General features: G+C 46.0%; 1 protein-coding gene across 1 annotated transcript in view; it reads right to left on the reverse strand.

Annotated features, from left to right (window-relative positions):
• Positions 1 to 22,520, reverse strand: part of LOC115096222 (solute carrier family 2, facilitated glucose transporter member 5-like) — an 89,193-nt gene extending 66,673 nt beyond the window's left edge. The window contains 4 exon segments of the mRNA XM_029610732.1: positions 3,066 to 3,132; positions 3,134 to 3,154; positions 15,302 to 15,470; positions 22,414 to 22,520. Of these exon segments, the coding sequence (XP_029466592.1) occupies positions 3,066 to 3,132; positions 3,134 to 3,154; positions 15,302 to 15,470; positions 22,414 to 22,520 (364 nt within the window).
• Between the last annotated feature and the right edge of the window lie 939 nt (positions 22,521 to 23,459).

Genomic DNA, 23,459 nt, shown 5'->3' on the forward strand with positions numbered 1-23,459 from the left:
AGAACGAGATAGATGATCATAGCTATTGCAATGTGTCTCAATTTGTCTATAAAATTATTTAAAAGAAAAAAACAAAGCAACTGACTAGAGACTATGCTTTCATTAAGTTAAAGATGTTTAAACGCATCTCTAATGCATTTGTTAAACTTTTGTTAGCCCTATGGAGAAGGTACAGAGAAGGGCGACCAAAATGATAAAGGGGATGAAACAGCTCCCCTATGAGGAAAGACTAGAGAGATTAGGGCTTTTCAGCTTGGAGAAGAGAGGGCTGAGGGGGGATATGATAGAGGTCTTTAAGATCATGAGAGGTCTTGAACAGGTAAATGTGAATCGGTTTTTTACTCTTTCAGATAATACACACCCACACCCACCCTCACACACACACACCCTCACACACATAACCAGACACCCTCATCCACACACACACCCTCATAGATGCACACACACACACACACCCCTCATACACGTGCACACCCCCCCCCCCCCCCACCCTCCACCCTCATACACTGGCACCTACTCTCACATGGACAGTCTCTCCCTTTTTTGGCCACCGGCGGCAACGCTGGGCCTCTTCTTCTGCCGCCAGCTCCCAGAGCGTCGTTGCGCCAGCTCCAAGAAAAGCCGGCAGCTCCTTGTTCTGCTGGTGGGTTTCCCCCACCACATCACTGTTTGCGCTGCCACAGGCCCTTCCTGCTGGCGGCAATGGCACCCCTCCCCCTGTTGCCACCCAGGGTGGACCACCCCCCCCCTCCCTTGGCAGACACTTGGTGGTAACCTGCAGAGAGCAGCAGTTGTAGCTGTGGGAAGCTTGCTGGGCAGACTGGATGGACCATTTAGTCTTTTTCTGCTGACAATACTATGTTACTAAGGAGAAGTCCATAAACTGCCATTAATCAATCGGGAATAGCCACTAGAGATGTGTATCGTGTGATCGATCGTCTTAACGATCGATTTCGGCTCGGGGGGGAGGGAATCGGATCGTCGCGGTTTTGTGTTTTTAAATATCGTGTAAATCGTAAATCCGGGGAGGGCGGGAAAACCGGCACACTAAAACATCCCTAAAACCCACCCCGACCCTTTAAAATAAATCCTCCACCCTCCCGAACCCCCCCAAAATGTCTTAAATTACCTGGGGTCCAGTGGGGGGGTCCCGTTGTGATCTTCCACTCTCGGGCGTCGGGCGCGTTGATAGAAAATGCTTAAAATGCTTAAATGGCGCCGGCCAAATTGCCGTACAGCAAAATGGCGCCGGCCGTACTGCAACACGATTCGAGTGCAGGAGGTCGTTCCCGGACCCCCGCTGGACTTTTGGCAAAATCTTGTGGGGGTCAGGAGGCCCCCCCAAGCTGGCCAAAAGTCCCTGGGGGTCCAGCGGGGGTCCGGGAGCGATCTCCTACGCTCGTGACGTCGGGGAACAGGAACCAAAATGGCGCCGGCGCCATTTTCTATCAACGCACCCGACGCCCGAGAGTGGAAGATCACAATGGGACCCCCCCACTGGACCCCAGGTAATTTAAGACATTTTGGGGGGGTTCGGGAGGGTGGGGGATTTATTTTAAAGGGTCGGGGTGGGTTTTAGGGATTTTTTAGTGTGCCGGTTTTCCCGCCCTCCCCCTTCCCCCGATTTACGATTTTTGACGATAAATCGGGGAATTCCTATTAAATATCGCCTCTAACGATTTTTGACGATTTAAAATATATCGGACGATATTTTAAATCGTCAAAAAACGATTCACATCCCTAGCCACTGCTTGTTGCCAGCATTAGTAGCATGGGATCTATTTAAACTTTGGGTACATGCCGGCTACTTGTAGCCTGGTTTGGCCACTGTTGGAAACAGGATGCTGGGCTTGATGGACTCCTGGTCTGACCCAGTATGGCAATTTCTTATGTTCTTATGAAAGTATGATGCTTACCTAACTACTTTGTTGGTTTATTTTTGAGGCTACATGGTGCTCCCTTTCTACAAGTCACATATATCTATATCTATCTAGCTATATAAAGGATATGCACAGTATGTATAAAATTGAATCATTTTTGACTCATAATGAGATGCTCTAACCATAATGAGAAGAATGCAGAATATCATAAATGTATTAAGCCTAAATTTATCTGCTTTATAGTTTTTACCATGCGTTAAAGAGCAGGAGCATCTCAAAGACAGGGATACGGAGAAAGCCACATTAACAGGGTGTGCACAGGGGTTGTTGGGTTTTTTTTACATTTTATTGGTGTGAGGGTTTTCATTTCATTCCCATTTTGGCTTTGTTATGTTTAAGTTTTGTTTCGATGAAGGCCCCTTCCCCTCCTCAGCCAGTGCAAAGGGCTGCCATTTTTTAAATCCCAAGTCCTCCGGCCCCCACTGAGCTTTCTCCTCCTCCCCTCCTGGAGTCCCCCCCATCCCCACCCGACCTTCTCCCACAACTTGCCCACAATGTCCTGGGGTCCAGAGAAGGGCAGGAGAGATCCCCGGTCACTCCAGTCCCGTATTTCAAAGTGACGTTGGTTGGCCCAGGGCCGGTGCTATCTTGAAGTATGGCCAGACTTCAAAATGGTGCTGGCCTCGCACCAGCGAGGCAGGAATGACTGGGGATCTCTCCTGCCCATGAGGCCCATCGTTGGACCATGAAAATCACAGGTAAGTTGGGCAGTGGGGAGAAAGCCCGTGGGATTTTCTTTTAAGCAGGCGGTTCGCTCTTTTAAAAATGGTGGCACATTTCATCAGCTGGGAGGGCCCTTTAATGAAACACAAACTACATTTTGTTTTTCCTTCACTTTGTTTCTAAAACAAAATGAAATGAAATGAAAGCACAAGCCTATGCATAATTTCAATGACTCTGTCCGTTTGTCTGTCTTTCCCTTCACACGATTCTCCAAGACCTCTGAATTCAATAAGGTTCAAATGAGATTTTTAAAAAGGTGGCTCTCACTGTTGACGACTCCCTGTTCCCTCCCTGACACTTTACCCCAGTAGTTGTGCCACCAGGATACCATTTCTTCTTAAGTTTTGGTCCATTCCCTACCCCCCTTCTGCTTCTCAGGGTGGATTTCTCACCTCTCCTAGCAGTTCAGGGGGGGTCCCAGCACTTGGGCTGCAAACACTCCAAGGTAGATGAAGATACTCGGCATCAAAGCCCAAGAAGCCGCGCATGGGCTGCACCGAGAAAAATGCCCACGAGGTAAATCACACGCCATCAGGGCCGATGCAATAACGGCGCGCGAAATACGGGTGCTCATGATTGAGGGCCGGCTTTCCTAACGCGCGCCTATCCACCTCTCCCAGGCACGCGATGCAGTAGGCAAATGAGCCGCTGCGTTAAAAAGGAGGCGCTAGGGGAAATTATGCGTCCCTAGCACCTCCTCGCCATCGGGCACTCAGGAGAAATGGATGTGCGCTGGTTAGGAAAACAGATGCGCAATCTTACAAGTGCTCGTTTTTCCTAACCTGTGCACAGCCACGGGTTAGGAAAAGGGACGCATGTTAATTGAGCGTCCGTTTTCCTAACCTGACTGCCGGCAAGACTTTTTATTTTTTTATCTTACTCTTTTTTTCGGTTCCTTTGACTTAATATCGCCACAATATTAAGTCAGAGGAACTACAGAAAAACAGTATTTTCTGCTTTTCTGTTAATTTTAGGGGCTCCTCAAGACTTAACATCTGCGCCGAGGCAGACGTTAATTTTTGAGAGTAAAAATATACGCGTCAGTTGCACGGTTATTTTTTTTGTATGTAAGTAGTGTAATAGCTAATAGCATTATGTACATGTGATGAGCGCTATTAGCTGCATACTGGTTTGGATGCGCTAATCCCCTTATTGCATAAGGGGTTATGGACGTGCATCCAAAATGCACGTCCAACTGCAGGTTCACCAGTACAGTAGCTGTAGTGCACAGTATTGCTTCGGCCTGCATGAGAGAGAGCACAAAGGAGGAGACTACAAATGAACAGGGAGCAGGGTAAGGCTGGCAGAGGACAGGAACAAAGATGAAAACAGGACAAAAGAAAGTGCTAAGAGTGTAAAGATTCAGATAAGTAGTTTATATATTAAAACATGGTAAAGCCAGAGAAGCGCCTGCCTTCATTATGTTTTTTGTTCATATATTTTTAATGAATTCATAAGGCTTTTTATACATAATTGCCATTTAGTGAACATAACATTAGCTCGCCTGGGAGGTTACCGTTACCCTACTGTACGACACAGTCTATTTAATGATGCAACAAAAAAGGAAGTATCATGGTCTACAGCTTTCCAGATTTCCTGAAATGTTCCAGATCTGTTCTATTTTTCAGCTATGTGTCTGTAAGTCAAGCATTCTTATATTCCACCAAGTATGGATCTCTAGGAAGGAAATACCTTTCTATATGTTAAGGATGAGTTTTAAGGCCAAGGATAGTAAAATATTTATCAGTTTCTTGTTATGGGCAGAAATATCTTCCACTATTACAACTGATTTCCAAATAATAATTTTGGAATGAAAGTTCACGTTAGATTTTTCAGTATCTTCTTAAAACAGGAAAATGAGAAATATCTTGATAAGATGTGGAAAAAAACCCTCTAAGGTAGCTCAGGTGTATTTAAATTAAGAGCAGTCACATATGAATGAGTACAAATTACCTGAATGAAATGCTAATAATACACAAACATAACACATAGTAATGACAGCAGAAAAGACCAAATGGTGTATCCAGTTTTCCCAGCAAGCTTCTCATGGTAGTAACCGCTGCACCGTGCAGGTCACCCCCATGTTTCAGTAGTAACTGCTGCTCCGTGCCGATTACCCCCAAGCCTTATATTAAGGATAGAAATATTTACAATGAAAAACCAAGCAACTGTGAAACCCATAACATAATTACTGCTAGCAATATTTTTACGGGATGAACAGCTTTCCTGATAATTGAGACAATGCTGCTTGAATGTGCTTTGCTTTTGGACTTGACCGTAGAAGCAGTCCTGAGCTTTTTTTTTCCTAATGTCTATGTCCTAGTACCCCGGACTGTAAAAGTCTTGGTCTGGCCTCGGCTGAGTAAATCCAATTCCCCTTTTTCCTTCCACCTCTGTCGAAGTGGAGAGTGATGCTGCAGTTGCGTCAAAAGAATCAAGGCTAATTGGTTAAGGTTGGTAATACCCATGCCCTCTGCTAAGGGTAGTAACTGCCGTTCCATGCAGGTTACTAGGGATGTGCAGAAGAAAAAAATTTGGTTTTGGTTCGTTAATTCGTTTCATTGGTACCCAATTTCATTTCATTAGTTTCCAAACAAATAAAAAAAAATGTTTTTATTCGTTCCATTAAGTTAATTTGTTTGCCATTAAAAGCTATGGGGGAAGCTTTGTAGTCTGTTCTGGGCTCAAGAATAGTGTTTTCCCTATCAATTCTAATGAAACTTGTGAGAAGAAATCATCAGAAGGGGGAAAGAACTGTAAGATAGACTGTGGCAAAGTGGCACAAATATGCTAGCCTGAGGCTCCGCAAAGGGGCAAAGATGTACCAGGCTTCCAGCATTGGCAGGAGTTCTCCAAAGCACCGTGAAAGGAGCATAGACGGTGCAAAAAGAGGTCACCAGCAATAGTGACATGAACACTTGATGGCATTACAATAGGCAAAGTGGCACCAAAAGTGGCATCGGCAGCCTAAGGCACCAAGAAGGGGGAACGAAGCAGAAAACATGGCAGGAAAAATCCCAAGGTACAGATAAAGGGATCAAGAAACAGAAAGAGTGATATCAAGATTTCAAAAGCATAGGAGAGGTACACGGCAGCACCTCAGATTGGCAAGAAGACATCTCAAGTGTAAGAGCTGGAGTATGGCAGGAAGGGTACAGTAGCAGAAAGAAGTTAAGAACCCTAAGGTGTAAAATTTGTGCATGGCAGCAAGGCCGAGCGACTCAAGGATCCGAAAGTGTAGGATGAGGGGCATAGCATTAAGGCAGAGTGGCATGGGAGATGCCAGTCATTCAGATGGATCATACAGATAACCGTAGAGGAGGATGCCGCTCCCTGTCGAAGTATGGGCTGGCTGATCCACCAGACTAGTAGGATAGTTCGTGTCATGGAGTAAGCCACGCACTGTCACAGATAGGTAGGTACCCAAGTGCGCAGTAAAGTGGAACTGTGAGAGGGCCATGAAATCAATTATGGTTCATGAAGTGGTGTAGCAAGTATGCAAAAGAATGGATAGCTGTGGCAAGAGATTTATTTATTTATTTTATTTATTTATTTTTAGTTTTTATATACCAATCTTCTTGCATTAGATACAAATCAAACCGGTTTACAAAGAACAAAGAACTTGCCTTTAGGTGATACATGGAACCATGAACGTATTAAGAAAAGAAAAAAAAAAAAACTCTGGGTAACATAGTCAGAAAGTAAACTGACCAGGAAAACAATTAGCATTACATAGTAATATAGGTCACAATAAACGGTCGATCCATTGATTGTGCATGGATCATCAGGAAGAAAAAGACTAAAGGGTATCTGAGGGTCTCTTCAAGGTAGCATGAGTTAGAGAAAAAGTGAAAAATGAAAGAGAACTTATAACAAACAATATCATAATTGTGAAGAGAAATTAGGGGGGATATGTTGCGAGAAATGGAAAGCATATGTTAGCTAAAAAGAGGGTTCTGGGAAGGTAAGGTTGAATAACCAAGTTTTTAGTTTTTTCTTGAAGGAGATGGGGCAAGGAGATGGCAAGAATGTGAGTTCCATAGATGAAGAATTGTATAAAAATCCTTAGGAGTGTTTCGGTAAGTTTGCAAAGCAACATATGTTTAGGGCACAATGAAAAGTGGGCAGGTACAATAGGAAAGGGGGATTTGGCAAGAACTTTTGAACACAGCTGGAATGGCAGCAGCAGCAATGGTTCTGGTGTATCTTAAGAACTGAAATGGTAGATTAGGGCTGTTCAGCTTGGAGAAGAGACGGCTGAGGGGGGATATGACATAGGTCTACTAAATTATGAAAGGACTTAAACAGGTTAATGTAAATCGGTTATTTACTCTCTCAGATAATAGAAGGACTAGGGAGCACTCCATGAAGCAAGCAGCTCATTTAAAACAAATTGGAGACAATTCTTTTTCACTCAGCACAGAGTTAAGCTCTGGAATTCATTGCCAGAGGATGTGGTAACTGGGTTTAAAAAAGGTTTGGATAAGTTCCTAAAGGAGAAGTCCATAAACTGCTATTAATCAGTAAGGAATAATAGCTTGTGATCTATCTAATGTTTGGGTACTTGCCAGGTATTTATGACTTGGATTGGTCATTGTTGGAAACAGGATGCTTGGCTTGATGGATTCTTTTGACCCAGTATGGCAACTTCTTATGTTCTAAGGTTGGTGGGGCCATTTTGAATACTGGCAGCAGATCGCCTTTGCCCTCACTATGTCACAGGGGCCGACCGTCGGTACCTGTCACATAGTGAGGGCAAAGGTGATTGGCGCCATTTTGAGTACTGGCATCGGACGGCCGGCGTGCAGGAGGTCACTCCCGGACCCCCGCTGGACTTTTGGCAAGCCTTGTGGGGGTCAGGAGGCCCCCCCCAAGCTGGCCAAAAGTCCCTAGGGGTCCAACGGGGGTCCCGGAGCGACCTCCTGCACTCCGGCCGTCCGATGCCAGTACTCAAAATGGCGCTGATAGCCTTTGCCCATACTATGTCACAGGGGCTACCGGTGCCATTGGTCAGCCTCTGTCACATGGTAGGAGCACAAGATGGCGCCAATGACCATGTGACAGGGGCTGACCAATGGCACCGGTAGCCTCTGTGACAAAGGCTATTGGCGCCATGATGAAACCGGCACCGAGGGTGTGTAAGTGCAGGGGATTGTTCCTGGACTTCCCGCTGGACCACCAGGGAGTTTTGGTAAGTCTTGGGGGGGTCAGGAGGGTGGGGGGTTGTAGTTAATTTTAATTTTAGCTGGGACACGAATAGAAATCACCATATTAACGCATCGGGGCGCCATACGGCTGAATGCAACGTATCTGCTCCCCGATGAATCCGAATCACGAATGCAACGTATGGCGTCCCTCTGCACATCCCTAGTGTCTGCTGCTCCACTAGCCTCCACAGCTTCATGTAGGTAGAATTCCAGTGAGTGCTCACATCTTGAATTAGATGCTTGTGAGGCATCTCTAATTCACCTGCTTTTCACAGAGAAGGTCCCCTGCCTTCACACTTTGGTGCAAATGACCAGCTATTTTCCTACACTTCTCTAGTAAACCATGCAGGTACACATGCTCTGGGTCCCTGAATCCCAGCCCCAGGGCCTCCTTCACTGTTAGGTGCAGGTTGTGAGCAATGCATTGTACACCCTGATATCCCCCATCAGATACTGCCTCTACCATATTAGAGCCATTGTTGGTGACAAAGAACCGTGCATTAAGACTTCTAGCTCTCTCATCCAGTTGCCAGTTCCAGCATTTCTCTAAGAGCTGCTAAAATATTGGCAGAGATATGGGCACCGTCCACTAGGTGAGGGTGCAGCAAAGCCCACCTGCGTCCTGTTGCTTCTGCTCCTGTGGAGCTGCTGCTTGCCACTACCTCAGCCTGGTCCCACTAATGTGCTGTCAGAGAGAGAGGAAGGAGTGTGAGGCATTTGTGGATGTCCAGATGTTGCTTCTGAAATGCACACTGCTCCTCTGTGCCTTCGCCAGCAGCGCCTGCAGGCGACTATGGCAATGCTTGTACAAACTGGCGATGACCTTTCTGCTGAAAGTAGTCCTGGAGGGCACTTTATAGTTTGGTGCTAGCAGCTGCAGCAAATGCCTGAGACCCACGTTCTGTACTACCTGCAGGAGCTGATCGTATAATGTGATCATCTCACCAATAGTACTAGTCACCACTTTGGATGCTGCCTGCCTCTTTCCCCGTGACATTGCCACCAAACACCACCCCATTTTCTCCAATGTGGGCTATCGCTTCTTAGGTATAGCTGGAGTCAGCTGCAGCTGGCCTGCCACCTGGCTGATAGAAGAGCCGAAGTTATGTAAGCAGCTTGAGGAATACTCTTCCCTTTTTCAAAAAGTGTCCCATGGCTTGCACAAAGGGCCCCCCTGCATACTGCTGCTACCATCCCCAGGTGCATATTGAAGGGGATGCTGCTTCTTCAGGTGATCCTCCAACCCAGAATTACTAAAAATGGCCAGTTATCTCCCTCAGCTGATGTCCTTTGTGCAATAGTTACAACGCGCAAAGCGTGGGTCCTCCCTCATTTGAAAATAACTCCAGATCACAGATTTATTTTGTGATCCTTTGCCTCTGTTTGCATCCTTGGAAGTGGATAATGCTGGCACTGGAGGCAGATGGAGCCTGAGAAACTGGGGCAGACGATTCACTCATCCTCTGTTCCTGCACCATCATTGTGGCCTGCTCTCCCTCACCAATATCAGCTCCTGCCTCTCTCTCTCCTCCATCAGTGAAGTGGAGGCTAGCATGATACTGACTAATCCTCCTAATGCAGGGTCTTCAGCTAATGCCTCTCCCATCTTTGATTCAGGAAATCCTTTCAGGTGAGATTCTTCACACTCTGATTCAGAAGAAGAGGATGACAAAGCTGCTTTTATGGCCTCTGCTGTACTAATGGATTGGCACTGCTGGTGCTTTAGATTTTACCACTTGCACTCCTACTTCCAAAAGCACTGGTACCACAGCTGGTGCTAGCATATCCTCCCCAAATTTCAATTTCTTGTGGCTTGACATGCCTGCCTATCCTGCTGACATTGTGGATTTGAAAAATCCCTCTTTATTTCGGTTGGGGACTCACTGTTGTCTTGCAAACAAATCCCCTACCAACAACTGCAGACTTGCCATGGCCTCTAGTACTTTTCCCTGACATGATGGGATTTTATCAGCTGTAGTACCTGCTTATTAGGATTGAAATGATGGACAAAAGATGTTTTTATCTTTATTATTTTCAATGAAGTAGATGTGTGTGTAACACTGACTAAAGTGATCATTCTGTGTATAACATTGAACAACACAGAGAATGCACTACAGTACTATTTTAATGTTTTGATCTGCTGACTAGTGCATTGCATAGTGCACACACACACAAACACAGAAAAAGCAAAGAATGGCATAATGCTTTAATATGATTATGTGCATGAGTAGTATATAGCACAGCCATTCATTAAACACAGTAACAAAATTAAATCTATAAAGTGGCTGGCAGTACCTATGGTGGTGACTGGCACAGACTGCTTTCTTTAAGGATGCACTTACTCTGATTGATACACACAGACCCAGGCAGAGAGAGCTGAAAACTGCCTCTCTATCTTGGTTACTGTGGCCCAGCTAGCTACTAACACTGATACTACACTGGTTCACAGCAAAAGGTTTAAAATTAAATTAAATCATTCCAGCCAGCAGCTTGCCTTTCCCCAGGAGAGGAGAAGGGGCTAGAAAACACAAACCTTCCCTCTTGGTCAGTGGATGTGACAATGAGATGTTAAATAAAAATGAAAAACCTGTACCAATGAACACAGCTGACAGCAGCCAAAATGATTAGAAAGGATGGAATGTTTCTAATCTTGAACAAAGGCACACTGTTGATTCAGAACACTCAATGTAATACACAGAGCTCAGTTCAACAGCTAAGAGCATAAAGTGTCTCTCCCACAAAAGACAGATTCAAATGCAAGATGAAACAGTCTGCGCATACTAAAAGAAGAATAGACAGAGCAGTGATTCACTTTTTTAGAAAAATGCTTCACTCTGATATGTTCCCTTACTTTGTGAGTCTGTTTTCCTTGACAACAGATCCCGGTTCTCATCAATACTGAGTTCTTTTCCTCTCAAAATAAACTTCGATATACATAATTTATAGAATTGGTGTTTCTATTGGCAGAAGTAAGCCTTGAGAAGAGCACTGGTTAATTATTCGAGTTGCTTTATTGTAAACCAGTGGTTCCCTTAATTGATTTCACAATTCACTATTCTCTGACTTCACACGAGTCATAGGCATTATAGCTTGTCACTATGGAGACTCCCACATGACCAGCCTGATCCTCAGAAAGGCACACTCTATTCTTTACAATGCAGCCAATGGTTTTCTATGGAAAAACAAAAACTAATGAAACTAATGACAAATGTTTCATTCTTGGGACATGCTCATTAATTTTTGGGGGCCAATGAATCAAACACATGGTGCATATTCATCGTGGATTGGCCATTAGTTTTAAACAAATGTACATTTCATTTCATTTTCATTTCATTTCATAAAATTTATTGATCGCCTAACACAAAGTAGGCCTAGGCGATGAACAAAAATATATACATAGTAAAAACAAAAATTTTTGTTTCACAGAAACTGGAGAAAAGTTCTACCAAATACTGGTATCTATGTCCCTAGATCATGTTATTTATTATTTGTCAGTTGACATTAATGAGAACTTATAGCAATTACTCTACTCACATTATTCTCATTTTTCTAATAACCATGTTCTCACATTCTTTTCTCAGATAACTGAATTACACATACTTCAGGCTGTTAAAAAACTCTTTAAATTCTAATTTAAATCTTTTAACATCATCCAAAGACCTCAATTCCACAGGAATGAGATTCCACTGAGTAGGAGCTGCTATGGAAAATAGGTCTCCCTTGTACTAAATAACTGAGCATGTCGAACTGAAGGGATCTCTAAAAGATTCAGTTGAGAAGATCTCAAACATCTTACAGGTTTATAAATCCATAATAATGCATTAAGCCAGTATGAAGAATCTGAGGCAAGAAGCTTATAAACTATCATGCCAATTTTAAACACAATCCGCTCAGTAACTGGCAGCCAATTAAGCCTACATAAAGTAGGAGAGATCCGCTCGAAATGCTTAGAATGAGAAACTAACCTGGCGGCTGAATTCAATAAAAGCTGTATTGAATGAATCAAACCTTTAGGTAAACCAATATAAAGGCTATTGCAATAGTCAATATGCGGGAATATGATCGCCCGTACCACTGTCAAGAAATCACTGTCATAAAGTAAGTGTTGTAAACTTGCTATAGGTTAACCCCATGCACCCTTTTCTTCATTTCCATGCTCTAGCCTTTAGGGATCCACAGTGTTTATCCCCACCACCTCTTCCAGAAGGGCATTCCTGGCATCCACCCTCCTCTCCCTGAAGAAATATTCCTGATGTTGGTTCTGAGCTGTCCCCTCTGGGGTTTCATTTCATGACCCCTAGTTCTACAGTTTCCTTTCCAATAGAAAAGGTTCAAATTTTGTGCATCATTAAAACCTTTCAGGTATCTGAAGGTCTGTATTATATCTCCCCTGATTCACCTCTCTTCCAGGGTATACATATTTAGATCATTCAGCCTCTCTTCATAAGTCTTCCCATGCTGGCCCCACACCATTTTAGTCACCCTTCTCTGGACCATCTCTATCCTGTCTCTCTCTTTTTTGAGATAAGGTCTCCAGAACTGAACACAGTACACCAGATGAGGCCTCATCAAGGATCTGTACAAGGGCATAATCATCTCCTTTTTCTTACTGGATATTCATTTCTCTATGCAGCCCAGCATTCTTCTGGCTTTAGCTATTGTCTTATCACATTGCTTCACCATCTTCAGATCGCCAAACACTATCACTCCAAGTTCTCTCTCCCAGTCCGTGCACATTAGTCTTTCACTCCTCATCACTTCTTTTGAATTACCATATCCCAGATGCATGACTCTGTACTTCTTGGCATTGAATCCCAGCTTCCAAATCTTTGACCACTCTTAAGTGTCTATAGTCAACTCTAGAAGTTTAAAAAAATAAGATTGGAGAGTTAGAATGTACAGCACTGGGTGAAGATATAGATAGTTAGGACCAATGATGGATATAGGATTTTGCTGCCCCCCTCTTCTCTTCTCCCACCCCCTGAAACTGGGCAACAGGGAGCAGAAGGTCTAAGGCAGTGGTCTCCAACCCTGTCCTGGGGGCCCACCAGCCAGTCGGGTTTTCAAGATATCCACAATGAATATGCATGAGAGAAAATTTGCATGCACTGCCTCCATAACATGCAAATTTTCTCTCATGCATATTAATTGTGGATATCCTGAAAACCCGAATGGCTGGTGGGTCCTCAGGACAGGGTTGGGGACCACTGGTCTAAGGGTCAGTCCCCTAGTTTTCTGTGGCAGCTCAGAGGTAGATCCTGTGGAAAAAATTAAAACATTTTGAAGCAAATTAGCAAACATTTCCATCTTTTACATTAAATTAAAAAATTGTCAAACTATAATTATTTTATTTTTATTGGGTAAAAAAAAGTGATCTCAAGTATCAGAACAGCAAGGAAGCCTCATGGATGGGTAGAGGAAGGGAGGAGGATCAGGAATGGAGTGAGGAGAAAGGGGGAGGAGAGCGAGAATGAAAGAGGACTAGGGATGGAGAGGATGGGATATGGGGAAGATAAGGAATCTGGGATGTGGAAGGAAGGGAGTAGGAAGGATTGGGGAGTGGGTTCCAGGATCTGTGGAGAAGGGAGAGGTAGGAAGCAAGGAAAAGAGGTTCCAGGATCTGTGGATAAGGGAGAGGTAGGAAGCAAGGAAAAGAGGTTCCAGGATCTAGTGGATAGAATCCAAGGTCAAGGGAGGGAAGATTTGGATTGCATTGGGTGGGGAGAAGAGGGAGGTATCCCTACCATGCTCTGGTCCTGCTCCTCCTTGCATCCCCTCTCCAACATCCTACTCAATATGACATATACATACACACACACATTTGGCACCAATCCATTCTGTCTCACACATACTGCCCCCTATCCTTGTCCCCCCCCCCCCAAGCCGATCCTCCTCTCATCCTCTAGCCTTTCTTCCCGCCCTCCAATGATCTCTACTCAGCCCCTCCTAATCTCCCCAAATTGATCTCCCTTTGCTCTTTCTGCTACAGGCGCTCCAGTTCTCTGCATGCTGCCTGGAGGGGAGAGGCTGGATCAGGAAACCGAAAGCTGTTCTCTGCTGAATGAGATTCAGCACAGCTGAAAGGCAGCAAATATTCAGACAGTCTGCTGCCCCCCCCCAGATTTCTGCTGCCCTAGGCATAGGCTAGTGTGCCTATTGACAAATCCAGGTCTGGTTAAGACCAACTCTGGTCCTCAAGAGCCACAAACTGTTCTGGCTTTCAGGATATCCACAGAAAATATGCAGGAAATAGATATGCTAGGGGAATCCTTTATAGTGTTTCCTTCTCCACTCCGCCATGCCATAGCTTGAAGTATTAGCAGCAAGATACCACATTTTCACAATTCTCATCATTTCTCAACCTCCACTATTCTCCCTTTTTTCTGAGAGGCCATGAACATCATAGCCCCCAACCTCTAAATATACATCAACAAACTCTTGCTACTTCTCCCACAGCATCTCTTCTCCTGAGGCCAGAAAAACTCAGAGTCTTTCTCCAGCTCCTGTCCAGTCCATAGTTATGAACTTCCCTGCTGCCCAGGCTCTGATCCTTCTACTTCAAACTCTTCTCTCTCCGAAGACTTCTCCCTGGAACTCCTCTTTCAGGACTCAGATCACATATCCAAATCTCTCTCCTTTAGTTTCTCCAAGCCTTTCAGCCCTTGAAGGGGGAAAAACCCCCACAGGGCCGTCTCCTATTAGAGGCCATCTTGAGCTGAACCCACTCCCCAGATGGGTTTCTTTCACTGACTTTCCTAATCCATGTTGGCAACCAAAAAAACAGTCAAAATCTTATGCACTCCTCTTTATACCAGGTGACCCCACTCCCTCTACAAGATTGTATTTATTTATATGTATCACATGCATAAACAGTTTCACACATATGTAAAAAAAAATATATAAAAGTAGACATATTATGGCAAATAAAATTTGAAATGGATTTACACAGATGACACAGATTATCTATCAGGTGCCTAAGGGTGCTAATAATTGAATTGAAAGATTGTTAAAATGCTTGCAAGATATTCATGATTAGCTGGGTGAAACTGTTTTGTTTATTTGTATTTTAATTATGTTTACGTGGCTGTGTGCTCAGATAGGCAAGTTATAAGAATGTATAGATAAATATGTCCTCAACCTCAATTTGATATGCAGCAACTAGAATTTAGTGTCTTCACTTTTTGATAAGGTATAAACACTTTTGGCTCTTTCAAACAGCAGTAGGAACTTCACCAGGACTCATATCACCTTCAGTTGAAGTTGGTACCCCTCCCATAAATAGCAATGACCTTCTTTTTCTTGGGATATAAGGCGACTTATCACAGAAGAGACCATTGGACTTCTCCTTTGAAGAATTCTAACAATTGCGCCAGATTAATTTATAGGAAATATGAAATGTGAGACATAGTAATGTATCAGGTTATCATCTACAGGTGTACACTTTATATGTCCTTCAAAACATTGAGACGTCCTATCAAAATGAATACTAGTGATGAACTTCCCAATGATGACCATCTCTGGAGATTGTAGAATCCGATTGAGCCCTATTAGGCCACCCGCTAGGAAGACCAAGGGTGCACTCTTCAAAATTGTGTCCTTCCTGTAAAACAACAGACATACAGAGTTATACTAAGCAGGAGAACTGAACTGCTATGCCCCGTTCATTCAACCTTAAACAGGATGAATGGCTGTTTTGTATTATGGTGCTATAACCTTTGAAGGATTTACTGCAGCTTGTCAGCATCACATGAAATGTCAATCAATTTAAGAGAAGAGGGCAGTCTGGTAATACAGCAGTAGCTCTTTCTGTCACTATGCCACAGACGCAGAATTTGGAAGCACTTGGTTTTTTCAGCTTGAGGCTGATGGAAAGTTAAATGAATAAAAGTTGCCTTTTCCATGGCACTTTTCATCCTGAAATGTAGCCACCTCTGGGTTGGATCATGGCTGCTGTTTTACAATAGCACATCAAACAACAGTTTCCAAAATGTACAACCCAATCTCCTTGCTTTGAATTTTATTTGAGAATGGATAGGGTGAAAAACTCTCTCCTTTGGATAAGACTAGAACACTTCATTTCATATTGGCAGCTACTGTAAGTCCGACTCCAATTTTACTCAGGCTGCTAGAGTGAAAGGCAAGGAAGTCACACAGTCATAGCCAGGCAGTGTGAGAAGGCGTGTCCTCACCCTGTACCCAACACATGACACCACAAGCTGTGAAATTCATACATTTTAAAAATATTAAACATGACACTTATTATTTATAATCTATCAGTAGACAGAAGTGTGACCTTGGTCCTACAAGAATGACTATTATGTCTGTATGGATGTGATCCACAGCTCCTACTTAACTGCTTAGTAATCTTGACCTTGTTAAGAAATGGGACTTGCAAAAAGAGGGAATGCCTAGATTGGAGTGGAGATAGGGGAAATTCACTGGCTCTTTTGGAAGGTGTTATGAAGCTTTGGGATATAGATACCCCTCTTTCTCCCCATGCCTTGCATTCCATTCTCTCCCTTCCTCACGTATCTTCCTCCATTATCCCATCTCCTGCCCAGTAGTCTCCTTCCCTCTGTCCCCCCTGCCCAGCATCTCCCCATCATTCTTGGCCTCCTTCCTCCTTCAGCATCTCCCCTCACTCTCTTCACCACATCTTCATGGCCCCATCAAAGTGTCCTTTCTACATAAAAGCATAAGAACTGCCAAACTGGGTTCACAACAAGGGTCCATTAAGCCCAGTATCCTGTTTCCAAAAGTAGCCAATCCAGGGCCCAAGTAACTGGAAGGAGCCTGGATAATAGATAGATTCTATGTTACGTATACCCAGGGATAAGTAGTGGCTTTCCTCAAGTCTACCTGATTAATAATGGTTTATGGACTTTTCTTCCAGGAACTTGTCCAAATCTTTTTTAAATCCAGCTATGCCAACTGTCTTTACCACATCCTCTGGCAATGAATTCCAGAGCTTAATTGTGTGTTGAGTGAAAAAATATTTTTTTTCCAATTTGTTTTAAATGTGCTACTTAGTAACTTCATGGTGTGCCCCTAGTCCTTGTATTATCAAGAATTGATTCACATTTACCCATTCTAATCCTCTCATGATTTTATACCTATCACATTCCTCTCAGCCATCTCTTCTCCAAGCTGGTCTTAACCTCTTTAGCCCTTCCTCATAGCAGAACCGTTCCATTCCCTTTATTTTTTGGCCACTCTTATCTGAACCTTTGCGGGTTCCACTATATCCTTTTAGAGTTATGGTGAACAGAATTGCACATAATACTCAAGATGTGGTCACACCATGGAGCGATAGAGAGGTATTATGATATCCTTCATATTATTTTACATTCCTTTCCAAATAATTCCTAACATTCTGTTTGCTTTTTTGAGTGCTGCTGCACACTGAGCTGAATATTTCAATGTATTGTCTATGATGATGCCCAGATCTTTTTCCTGGATGGAAAACTCCTAGTATGGAACCTAACATCATGTAGCTACAGTTTGCATTACTTTTCCCTATGTTTATCCCTTTGTACTTGCCACATTTTATTTAATCTGCCGTTTGGATGCCCAGTCTGGAAAGATCCTCCTGCAATTTATCACAGTTCACTTGTGATTTAACAACTCTGAATAATTTGGTGTCCTCTGCAAACGATCACCTCACTAAGAACATAAAAAATTGCCATACTGGGTCAGACCAAGGGTCCATCAAGCCCAGCATCCTGTTTCCAACAGAGGCCAAACCAGGCCATAAGAACCTGCCAAGTACCCCAACAATAGGTAGATCCCATGCAACCGATGCCAGTAATAGCAGTGGCTATTCCCTAAATTACTCATTGTTCCCTTTTCCAGATTATTTATAAATATAATAAAAAGCACCAGTCCAAGTGCCGATCTCTGGGGCTCTCCACTATTTACCTTCCTTCATTGAGAAAACTGATCTACTTTCTGTTTTCTTTCTTTGAATGAGTTTGCAATCCACACTAGAACATTGCCTCTTAATCCATTACTTTTTAATTTTCTCAGGAGTCTCTCATAAGGGACTTTGTCACACATCTTCTGAAAACCAAGACACACCATATCCACATGTTTATTAACCCCTTCAAAATATGTAGCAGATTGGTGAGGCAAGACTTCCCTTGGGTAAATCCATGTTAGCTGTATCCCATTAAACCATGTCTAGCTATATATTCTGTAATTTTGTTCTTTAGATAGTTTCTATGATTTTTACCAGCACCGACAATAGGCTCAATGGTCTATTGTTTCCCAGAACACCCCTGGAACCTTTTTTTTTTTTTTTTTTAAAGATTGCCATTACATTGGTCACCCTCTAGGCTTCAGGTATAGTAGACAATTATAATAATAGGTTAGAAATTAGTAGTAATAGGTCTGAAATTTCATTTTTTAGTTCTTTGAGAACTCTGAAGTGTTACCATCTGGTTCAGATGATTTGCTACTTTTTAATTTGTCAATTTGCCTTATTACATCTTCCAGGTTCACTATGATTTGTTTCACTTTCTCTGAATCATCACCATTAAATACCATTTCTGGTATGGGTATCTCCCCAACATCCTCTTCTGTAAACACTGAAGCACAGAATTAATTTAGTCTTTCCACGAAGGCCTTGCCTTCTCTAAGTGCCACTTTATACCCCTCACTCATCTAACAGTCCAACTTATTCCTTCACAAGCTTCCTGCTTTGAATGTATTTGAATAAAAATGTATAAGGATTTGTTGCCTCTCACCTGGTTGACTGATCCAGGAGAAGCCTGGGACTGGAGGAGGAGGCCCTGCTGCAGACCTTCACCCTCCATCTGAATATAATCCTCTTTGAAGTGGCTGAAAGGTAGAATATAAATAAAAATAAATAAAATGTGATGAGGTTTTCTATTATCTAGGAAATCTTTTGGGAACAGGATCACAGCAGGGCCTGAGCACAAAACAGTTCATAGACAGGCTCACAGATGCACTCATTTTCTTTTTTCTTCCTGCTTCTTCAGCCACAGTGCATTCTTTATGTGAGTGCATTATTTGCCCTCCTCTCCCACTGTTGCAGGAAAAATTGGGCCAATTTCTTTTGCTCTCTAACCCAAAAATAATTACTTTTTTTTCCCTCACTAGCTGCAGCTTCTGATCCTCTTCAACTCTCTGCAGTCTGGTTCCAAATTGTTTCTTTTCCCTTGTGCAGAAGCAATAAATGCAAGCATTGCTCAGCTTAGTTACTTTTCTTTCCTATCCAAGTGGTCTTTGAGGTGAATTTTAAAAGCTTGACACACGCATCAGTCAGGAGATGCATGAATATGTTGGGGTGGTGGTGCATGCCGAGTGGATTATAAAAGCCGCCTGGATGTGTGTGAAAAGTTTTCAAAAAAGGGGTGTGGTGTGGGCATTCTGATATTTTAATATGAAATTTTCATGTAAATACTTACACGCACTGCTGCATGCCGAGGTCCCCTGCCATGTGACTGTACTTCTCCTATGGATAACGTGTGAGTGATAAAACCGAAAAATCTAAACAGATCAGTAGGGTTTTAAATGTCAGGGCTAACAGGGGAAAGGGAAGGCTATTAAATTAGTGGGGTTTGGAAGAGCTATCCCTTAACTGGGCAAATTGGGAACAAACTGGTTTTAGTGGCAATTGCATTGCCACGCATCCTTTAAAAAAAAAACAAAAAACTTATGCAGTAGAAGTGGGATTAGCGAGCCCAAGCACACGCCCACTTAAAATTAAGCGCACATGTGCACACAGCCAGGATATTTTATAACATGCGTACATATACTAGGGATGTGTATTTGTGCATCCATTCGTTTGGACACCTATTGCATATCTAATGAATGAACGAATGTACGTACAATGAATGGTGGGCACCTAATGGACGTACTTTAGATGGACGTGCGTACCATTCATTTTATTTTTATACTCATCCGTTCGTTATATATGCGCTTTCGAAAACTAATGAATGCATATCCTTAGCATATTCGTACATATGTTATAAAATAGCCGCGTCCCTGGGCGCAGTCCGAATGTGCGCACGTGCACCCACGCACCACTTTGAAAGTTACTAAGTGTTTACATTTCCTTCCTGCAGCAGGCTCTACAGGTCAGCAAGCAATTAATTAAAAAACACACAGGCTGCCTTCTCAGAACGATGCAATAAGATGCATTCAGCAGAATGCCCAATTTTACCTGCACTTGAACGCACATTTTATGCAAGTAAACCTTACTGCCAATGCAGGAAGGAGTTTAACACTCACATAATGTGCGTTCAGAAATGTGCAGTCAGCTTAGTGCCCTTCGCATGGAAACTCCATGCAAAAGAGGGCATTAGCTATTTCCTCCCAATGTGCAGAGCGGCTTAGCTCACATTTTCCTTAATGCTGGAAACTTTACTTTTTATCAGAGGCGGAATAAAATTTCTAGTATGCATTGCAAAAGTTCTCACTGAAACTGTATGGATGTACATTTTAGAGGTGAAAAGAGAAATTGCATCCTCTCAAAATAAATATACACCCTCCCCACCGCCGATGTATCTGCCATTGGCGCTTTCTACACAAGCAGCTTCCTGCTGCCTCTTAGCCCCTTGCTGTAGCTCTATTTCTGCACTGTTTTAAAGTGCTAGACACCCCAGGAAAAAGCCAAGCAGAAAGAAAATGGCAGAGTCTCGCGGAAAAAAGGAGCGTGTTGCCCTTAATCACATTTGCAGGTTAGAGCCCCCGAGAAACTGAGGCAGTGATAAACGGACCGGGCTGATCCCTAATTTGGGGAGGGGGTCCAGCTTGAATGTCCTGAAGACATAGGGCTAAAGGGTGGTATCAAATACAATCAGCAATCCCACTTTCTTCCCAGAGGTCTGCAAGCCCAAATACTCTCTTCCTTCAGCTGAGGCGCTCATACTGCTGCCCAGAGCTGGGCCCGGCTTTTCCTACACCGGAAGCAAATATACAGAATTACATGCCTATGCCTCTCCCTCCCCTTTCACTTACCAGTGTCTGCTCTGGCACACGGCTTTCTCCTTTAGCAGCAGTGTCCTTATAGTGGTGGCAGCTTCAGCAAAGCACCCCCCTCTCTCTCTCCTCCTACCTAGCGTCCCTCCTCTTCCCCTATCCCATGCCCAGCAATCCCTCTCTGTTCCCCTTTCCTCCTTCCCCTATATCCTCCCTACCCCTACTCCACTCAGTGCCCTGAATCCAACTATTTCTCTCCCACTTCTTGCCCTGAATCCCCTGAATCCACTCTGTGCCCTGAGTCGCCCTCCTTCTCCATCCACTTCTTACCCTGCATCCCCCCCACCACGTGCCCTGGGTCTTCCTCTTTCTCCCCCACCCACTACTTGTCTTGCATCCCCATTTCACCCTCTCCCAGCAGTAGGCGTACCTTCTCCCCCACCACTCAGCCCAGCAGCAGCCCCCTCTCCTCCACCTCTCGGGCCCGGCAGCAGCAGCCCCCTCTGCCCCACCTCTCGGCCCAGCAGCAGCAGCCCCCTCTCCTCCACCACTCGGGCCTGGCAGCAGCAGCCCCCTCTCCTCCAGCACTCGGGCCTGGCAGCAGCAGCCCCCTCTCCTCCAGCACTCGGGCCGGCAGTAGCCCCCTCTCCTCCAGCACTCGGGCCTGGCAGCAGCAGCCCCCTATCCTCCAGCACTCGGGCCTGGCAGCAGCAGCCCCCTCTCCTCCACCACTCGGCCCGGCAGTAGCCCCCTCTCCTCCAGCACTCGGGCCTGGCAGCAGCAGCCCCCTATCCTCCAGCACTCGGGCCTGGCAGCAGCAGCCCCCTCTCCTCCAGCACTCGGGCCTGGCAGCAGCAGCCCTCTCTCCTCCACCTCTCGGGCCTGGCAGCAGCAGCCCCCTCTCCTCCAGCACTCGGGCCTGGCAGCAGCAGCCCTCTCTCCTCCAGCACTCGGGCCTGGCAGTAGCAGCCCCCTCTCCTCCAGCACTCGGGCCTGGCAGCAGCCCCCTCTCCTCCAGCACTCGGGCCTGGCAGCAGCAGCCCCCTCTCCTCCAGCACTCGGCCCGGCAGTAGCCCCCTCTCCTCCAGCACTCGGGCCCAGCAGCAGCAGCCCCCTCTCCTCCAGCACTCGGGCCCAGCAGCAGCAGCCCCCTCTCCTCCAGCACTCGGGCCTGGCAGTAGCAGCCCCCTCTCCTCCAGCAGTCGGGCCCGGCAGCAGCAGCCCCCTCTCCTCCAGCACTCGGGCCTGGCAGCAGCAGCCCCCTCTCCTCCACCACTCGGCCCGGCAGTAGCCCCCTCTCCTCCAGCACTCGGGCCTGGCAGCAGCAGCCCCCTCTCCTCCATCTCTCGGGCCCGGCAGCAGCAGCCCCCTCTCCTCCAGCACTCGGGCCCGGCAGCAGCAGCCCCCTCTGCCCCACCTCTCGGCCCCGGCAGCAGCAGCCCCCTCTCCTCCAGCACTCGGGCCTGGCAGCAGCCCCCTCTCCTCCAGCACTCGGGCCTGGCAGCAGCAGCCCCCTCTCCTCCACCACTCGGCCCGGCAGTAGCAGCCCCCTCTCCTCCAGCACTCGGGCCTGGCAGCAGCAGCCCCCTCTGCCCCACCTCTCGGCCCCGGCAGCAGCAGCCCCCTCTCCTCCAGCACTCGGGCCTGGCAGCAGCCCCCTCTCCTCCAGCACTCGGCCCGGCAGTAGCAGCCCCCTCTCCTCCATCTCTTGGGCCCAGCAGCAGCCCCCCCCTCTCCTCCATCTCTTGGGCCCAGCAGCAGCCCCCCCCTCTCCTCCAGCATTTGGGCCCAGCAGCAGCCCCCTCTCCTCCATCTCTCGGGCCCGGCAGCAGCCCCCCCCCTCTCCTCCAGCATTTGGGCCGGCAACAGCCCCCTCTCTCTTTTTCTCCCCCAGTCTCCTGCACAGCAGCCCCCCCTCTCTTTTTCTCCCCCCAGTCTCCTGCACAGCAGCCCCCCCTCTCTTTTTCTCCCCCAGTCTCCTGCACAGCCGCCCCCTCTCTCTTTTTCTCCCCCAGTCTCCTGCACAGCCGCCCCCTCTCTCTTTTTCTCCCCCAGTCTCCTGCACAGCAGCCCCCTCTCTCTTTTTCTCCCCCAGTCTCCTGCACAGCAGCCCCCTCTCTCTTTTTCTCCCCCAGTCTCCTGCACAGCAGCCCCCCCTCTCTTTTTCTCCCCCAGTCTCCTGCACAGCCGCCCCCTCTCTCTTTTTCTCCCCCAGTCTCCTGCACAGCAGCCCCCCCCTCTCTTTTTCTCCCCCAGTCTCCTGCACAGCAGCCCCCACTCTCTTTTTCTCCCCCAGTCTCCTGCACAGCAGCCCCCCCTCTCTTTTTCTCCCCCAGTCTCCTGCACAGCAGCCCCCCCTCTCTTTTTCTCCCCCAGTCTCCTGCACAGCAGCCCCCTCTCTCTTTTTCTCCCCCAGTCTCCTGCACAGCCGCCCCCTCTCTCTTTTTCTCCCCCAGTCTCCTGCACAGCCGCCCCCTCTCTCTTTTTCTCCCCCAGTCTCCTACACAGCAGCCCCCTCTCTCTTTTTCTCCCCCAGTCTCCTGCACAGCCGCCCCCTCTCTCTTTTTCTCCCCCAGTCTCCTGCACAGCAGCCTCCTCTCTCTTTTTCTCCCCCAGTCTCCTGCACAACAGCCCCCTCTCTCTT

This window comes from Rhinatrema bivittatum, chromosome 7, assembly GCF_901001135.1.
Source record: "Rhinatrema bivittatum chromosome 7, aRhiBiv1.1, whole genome shotgun sequence".
NCBI classification, from domain to species: Eukaryota; Metazoa; Chordata; class Amphibia; order Gymnophiona; family Rhinatrematidae; genus Rhinatrema; species Rhinatrema bivittatum.